The sequence below is a fragment of the Oncorhynchus clarkii genome, unplaced genomic scaffold (genome assembly GCF_045791955.1).
Source record: "Oncorhynchus clarkii lewisi isolate Uvic-CL-2024 unplaced genomic scaffold, UVic_Ocla_1.0 unplaced_contig_781_pilon_pilon, whole genome shotgun sequence".
In the NCBI taxonomy this organism is placed as follows: Eukaryota; Metazoa; Chordata; class Actinopteri; order Salmoniformes; family Salmonidae; genus Oncorhynchus; species Oncorhynchus clarkii.
The window spans coordinates 75678-82500 of NW_027258267.1; the positions used below are offsets into that span (position 1 = coordinate 75678).

A 6823-nucleotide genomic window follows, 5' to 3' on the forward strand; every position below is an offset into this window, starting at 1 on the left:
AAAGAGACTGGTGCTTTACACTGAGGAGAAAGAGACTGGTGCTTTACACTGAGGAGAAAGAGACTGGTGCTTTACACTGAGGAGAAAGAGACTGGTGCTTTACACTGAGGAGAAAGAGACTGGGGCTTTACACTGAGGAGAAAGAGACTGGTGCTTTACTCTGAGGAGAAAGAGACTGGTGTTTTACACTGAGGAGAAAGAGACCAGTGCTTTACTCTGAGGAGAAAGAGACCAGAGCTTTACTCTGAGGAGAAAGAGACTGGTGCTTTACTCTGAGGAGAAAGAGACTGGTGCTTTACACTGAGGAGAAAGAGACTGGTGCTTTACACTGAGGAGAAAGAGACTGGTGCTTTACACTGAGGAGAAAGAGACTGGTGTTTTATACTGAGGAGAAAGAGACTGGTGCTTTACTCTGAGGAGAAAGAGACTGGTGTTTTATACTGAGGAGAACGAGACTGGTGCTTTACTCTGAGGAGAAAGAGACTGGTGCTTTACTCTGAGGAGAAAGAGACTGGTGCTTTACACTGAGGAGAAAGAGACTGGTGCTTTACACTGAGGAGAAAGAGACTGGTGCTTTACACTGAGGAGAAAGAGACTGGTGCTTTACACTGAGGAGAAAGAGACTGGTGTTTTATACTGAGGAGAAAGAGACTGGTGCTTTACTCTGAGGAGAAAGAGACTGGTGCTTTACACTGAGGAGAAAGAGACTGGTGCTTTACACTGAGGAGAAAGAGACTGGTGCTTTACACTGAAGAGAAAGAGACCAGAGCTTTACATTGAGGAGAAAGAGACTGGTGCTTTACTCTGAGGAGAAAGAGACTGGTGCTTTACTCTGAGGAGAAAGAGACTGGTGCTTTACACTGAGGAGAAAGAGACCAGAGCTTTACTCTGAGGAGAAAGAGACTGGTGCTTTACACTGAGGAGAAAGAGACTGGTGCTTTACACTGAGGAGAAAGAGACTGGTGCTTTACACTGAGGAGAAAGAGACTGGTGCTTTACACTGAGGAGAAAGAGACTGGTGCTTTACACTGAGGAGAAAGAGACTGGTGCTTTACACTGAGGAGAAAGAGACCAGTGCTTTACTCTGAGGAGAAAGAGACCAGAGCTTTACTCTGAGGAGAAAGAGACTGGTGCTTTACACTGAGGAGAAAGAGACTGGTGCTTTACACTGAGGAGAAAGAGACCAGTGCTTTATACTGAGGAGAACGAGACTGGTGCTTTACTCTGAGGTGAACGAGACTGGTGCTTTACTCTGAGGAGAAAGAGACCAGAGCTTTACTCTGAGGAGAACGAGACTGGTACTTTACTCTGAGGAGAACGAGACTGGTGCTTTACTCTGAGGTGAACGAGACTGGTGCTTTACTCTGAGGAGAAAGAGACTGGTGCTTTACTCTGAGGAGAAAGAGGCAGGAAACAGATATCGAAGAAGAAGACATCATTGTTTACCTTCCTGTGTGTAACAGAGGACCGTGAGTTCGTTACTGAGATCTCCAGTCCTCCTGACAGGGATCAAAACCTCTCCAACGTCCTCCTCTACTCTGAACTCTAGCTGTGGGATAAACACTACTGACTCTACAGAGAGGAGAGGAGAGGAGGGAGGGAGGGAGGGAGGGAGGGAGGGAGGGAGGGAGGGACAGAGAGAGAGACAGAGAGAGAGAGAGAGAGAGAGAGAGAGAGAGAGAGACACACACACAGGCAGAATTTAAATCGTTAGCAGCTAGTAGAGCTGGAAGGTTAAGGACGGAGGTTAAGACACAATCACAATCTATCATTGTCAATAATAATGTGATCATGATCAATAATGTATTGATTATGCATTGATGAACCGATACTGTGTTGATAATCAATACGTCTTCCCTACCGTCCTCGGGGTCTAGTATCTCCACGGTAACAGAGCTGGACTGTCCTATCAGCGCCAACACCGGTTCAGACAGGACCAATCGGAAGCTTTCGGTACCCTCATACACCTGGTCATCATGGATACGCAGCCGCCAGACGGCCTGGGTCTGACCGGGGTTAAACTGCACCTGTCTCGGGGGCGAGGCCTGGTAGTCCTGCCCTCTCTCCGTTGTGATGTCATGCACGCCGACAGCTGGTTTTAGTGATGAAAGGGATTTGTATCGATCAGAGGTGCATTCAACAAGGGAAATAGTTCACAAACGTTAACATATTGCATTTGTTTTGTGTTAGCCACAAACCTTTATATAATAAATACAAATATAGTTCAAAACACACAACACAACATGAAGAGAGACCTAAGACAACAACATAGCATGGTAGCAACACAACATGAAGAGAGACCTAAGACAACAACATAGCATGGTAGCAACACAACATGAAGAGAGACCTAAGACAACAACATAGCATGGTAGCAACACATGACAACATAGCATGGTAGCAACACAACATGAAGAGAGACCTAAGACAACAACATAGCATTGTAGCAACACATGACAACACAACATGGTAGCAACACAACATGGTAGCAACACAACATGGTACCAACACATGGTACTAACACAACATGACAACACAACATGGTAGCAACACAGCATGGTAGCAACACAACATGGTACCAACACATGGTACTAACACAACATGACAACACAACATGGTACCAACACAACATAGTAGAAACACAACATGACAACACAGCATGGTAGAAACACAACATGACAACACAGCATGGTAGAAACACAACATGACAACACAGCATGGTAGAAACACAACATGACAACACAGCATGGTAGAAACACAACATGACAACACAGCATGGTAGAAACACAACATGGTAGCAACACAACATGGCAACACAGCATGGTAGAAACACAACATGACAACACAGCATGGTTTGCTGGGGTTCTGCTACTACAACGTTGTGTGGTGGTTGTGTGTTTGCTGGGGTTCTGCTACTACAACGTTGAGTGGTGGTTGTGTGTTTGCTGGGGTTCTGCTACTACAACGTTGTGTGGTGGTTGTGTGTTTGCTGCTACTCACTGACGAAAGACGTCTCCCCCAGATGGCCCCTCCTCCTCAGAGTGACCTCTAGAAACTGGGAGCTCTCCTGCACCGTGTAGAGCCGTGTCTCCATGGAAACCCAGGCCCACTGGACCCGGAATGGCTGCTGGGTCACACGGTTTCCTCCTGGCAAATGGAGCATAATAGCACAGATAAAAAAGGAGCCATGTTGTGATGTGATGAGAGGAAGCCCAGTAGCCGGCAGTGGGAAGAGCTGGAGGGAGTGGGCAGAGCTGGAGGGAGTGGGAAGAGCTGGAGGGAGTGGGAAGAGCTGGAGGGAGTGCGAAGAGCTGGGGGGAGTGGGAAGAGCTGGGGGGAGTGGGAAGAGCTGGAGGGAGTGGGAAGCGCTGGGGGGAGTGGGAAGAGCTGGGGGGAGTGGGAAGAGCTGGAGGGAGTGGGAAGTGCTGGGGGGAGTGGGAAGAGCTGGAGGGAGTGGGAAGAGCTGGAGGGAGTGGGAATAGCTGGACGCAGTGGGAAGAGCTGGACGCAGTGGGAATAGCTGGAGGGAGTGGGAAGAGCTGGAGGGAGTGGGAAGAGCTGGAAGCAGTGGGAAGAGCTGGAGGGAGTGGGAAGAGCTGGAGGGAGTGGGAAGAGCTGGAGGGAGTGGGAAGAGCTGGAGGGAGTGGGAAGAGCTGGAGGGAGTGGGAAGAGCTGGAGGGAGTGGAAAGAGCTGGAGGGAGTGGAAAGAGCTGGAGGGAGTGGGAAGAGCTGGAGGGAGTGGGAAGAGCTGGAGGGAGTGGGAAGAGCTGGAGGGAGTGGAAAGAGCTGGAGGGAGTGGGAAGAGCTGGAGGGAGTGGGAAGAGCTGGAGGGAGTGGGAAGAGCTGGACGCAGTGGGAAGAGCTGGAGGGAGTGGGAAGAGCTGGAGGGAGTGGGAAGAGCTGGAGGGAGTGGGAAGAGCTGGAGGGAGTGGGAAGAGCTGGAGTGAGATGGATTTTGGCCGACATTCTGCACATTTTCTCATCGTTGAGCTCAATACAGTTTCCTCTTCCCAAAACTACAATCTGGTGCGAACACAATGGACTACGTTATGTAGATTTTACCCTTTGGTCAAAGTTTTAAATAATTTTGTTATTTAAGAGTGCAAAGGCAAACACTTCACACAGAAGGCCTTGCCTAACGAAAATATCCAAATACACTATAGATACAAAAGTGGATTCAGCTATTTCAGTTGCTGACAGGTGTATAAAATCAAGCACAAAGCCATGCGATCTCCATAGACACACATTGGCAGTATAATGGCCCTTACTGAAGAGTCTCAGTGACTTTCAATGTGGCACCGTCATAGGATGCTACCTTCCCATCAAAGTCAGTTGGTCAAATTTCTGCCCTGCTAGAACTGCCCCCGGTCAACTGTAGGTGCTGTTATTGTGAAGTGGAAACGTCTAGGAGCAACAACGGCTCAGCAACAAAGTGGTAGGCCACACAAGCTCAAAGAACGGGACCGTCGAATGCATTGTGTCAACTGTAAAGTTTGGCGGAGGAGGAATAATGGTTTGTGAATGTTTTTCATGGTTCAGGCCCCTTAGCTCCAGAAGGGAAATCTTAAAGCCATAGCATACAATGATATTCTAGAAGATTCTGTGCTTTTGTGGCAACCGTTTGGAGAAGGCCCTTTCCTGTTTCAGCATGACAATGCCCCCGTGCACAAAGCAAGGTCCCATTTAGAAATGGTTTGTCGAGATCGGTGTGGAAGAACTTGACAGGCCTGCACAGAGCCCTGACCTCAACCCCATCGAACACCTTTGGGATGAATTGGAACAGCCTAATCGCCCAACATCAGTGCCCGACCTCACTAATGCTCTTGTGGCTGAATGGAGCAAGTCCCCACAGCAATGTTCCAACATCTAGTGGAAAGCCTTCCCAGAAGAGAAGAGGCTGTTATAGCAGCAATGTTCCTACATCTAGTGGAAAGCCTTCCCAGAAGAGTGGAGGCTGTTATAGCACCAATGTTCCAACATCTAGTGGAAAGCCTTCCCAGAAGAGTGGAGGCTGTTATAGCAGCAATGTTCCTACATCTAGTGGAAAGCCTTCCCAGAAGAGTGGAGGCTGTTATAGCAGCAATGTTCCAACATCTAGTGGAAAGCCTTCCCAGAAGAGTGGAGGCTGTTATAGCAGCAATGTTCCAACATCTAGAGGAAAGCCTTCCCAGAAGAGTGGAGGCTGTTATAGCAGCAAAGGGGGACCAACTCCATATTAATGCCCATGATTTCGGAATGAGATGTTCGACGAGCAGGTGTCCACATACTTTTGGTCATGTAGTGTACATGCTAGAATGTGCCAATAAGATCTTGCTAGCTTGGGCTTGGCTCTGCCCACCTCCTTGCTTGTTCTGCCCAGTATGATTCATTTTCTCCTACTGGAAACTAAAGGCTGTGGTCTATCTTGGGTTAATTAAAAAAAATCTTTGATAATAGTAGAGTACACCATGCATTAGAACCAAAATGGCCGTTGTTTCAGTCTATTGACCTAGTTAAATAAAGGTAAAGCTATCGCTGTCTTCTCTCTCTTTCTATCTCTCTTTTTGTCTGACTAAGGTCAGTCCCAAAGCATGAGACTGCTGAGAAGTTCAGCTCAACACCAGAGTCCCGACAGCTGTCTAAATAGATGGTAAATAAACAAAGAGTTGATTGGTTGTTTGCTCTTCTCAATGAGGTACAAAAGCTGCAAAGAATGAAGCATTCTTTACAAACTGGTGTCATTTTGGGCAACAAACAAGAACAAAAACCACTAATAGAATCAACTATTAAAGACTACCAGGACCCACTGGATTCTCCATTTACCTTGAATGAACTACAGGACAACATACAAACCCTCCAACCCAGAAAGGCCTGTGGCGTTGACGGTATACTCAATGAAATTATAAAATATACAGATTCCAAATTCCAAATGGCTAAACTTAAACTCTTTAACATCATCCTCAACACTGGCATCTTCCCTAATATTTGGAACCAAGGACTGATCACCCCAATCCCTTAAAGTGGAGACAAATTTGACCCCAAAAACTACTGTGGGATATGCATCAACAGCAACCTTGGGAAAATCCTCTGCATTATCATTAACATCAGACTTGTAAATTTCCTCAGTGAAAACAATGTCCTGAGCAAATGTCAAATTGGCTTTTTACCAAATTACCGTACGACAGACCACATATTCACCCTGCACACCCTAATTGATGAACAAACCAACCAAAACAAAGACAAAGTCTTCTCATGCTTTGTTGATTTAAAAAAAAGCTTTTGACTCAATTTGACATGAGGGTCTGCTATACAAACTGATGGAAAGTGGTGTTGGGGGAAAAACATACAGCATTATAACATCCATGTACACATACAAGTGTGCGGTTAAAATTGCCAAAAACACACACAATTCTTTCAAAAGAGCAGTGGGGTTAGACAGGGATGCAGCTTAAGCCCCACCCTCTTCAACATATATATCAATGAATTGGCGTGGGCACTAGAAACGTCTGCAGCACCCGGCCTCACCCTACTAGAATCTGAAGTCAAATGTCTACTGTTTGCTGATGATCTGGTGCCTCTGTCCCCAACCAAGGAGGGCCTACAGCAGCACCTAGATTTTATGCACAGATTCTGTCAGACCTGGACCCTAACAGTGGATCTCAGCAAGACAAAAATAATGGTGTTCCAAAAAAGGTCCAGTTGTCAGGACCACAAATACAAATTCCATCTAGACACCGTTGCCCTAGAGCACACAGAAAACTATACATACCTTGGCCTAAACATCAGCGCCACAGAAAACTTCCACAAAGCTGTGAACGATCTGAGAGACAAGGCAAGAAGGGCCTTC

At 46.9% G+C, this 6823-nt stretch overlaps 1 protein-coding gene across 1 annotated transcript in view; it reads right to left on the reverse strand.

The window, feature by feature from the left end:
* LOC139396401 (FRAS1-related extracellular matrix protein 2-like) overlaps positions 1 to 6823 on the reverse strand; it is a gene marked incomplete at its 5' end in the record, with an annotated part of 57041 nt that overhangs the window by 45042 nt on the left and 5176 nt on the right. Inside the window, 3 exons of the mRNA XM_071143439.1 lie at positions 1447 to 1572; positions 1862 to 2092; positions 2998 to 3144. Of these exons, the coding sequence (XP_070999540.1) occupies positions 1447 to 1572; positions 1862 to 2092; positions 2998 to 3144 (504 nt within the window). The remainder of the gene's footprint in view (positions 1 to 1446; positions 1573 to 1861; positions 2093 to 2997; positions 3145 to 6823) is intronic.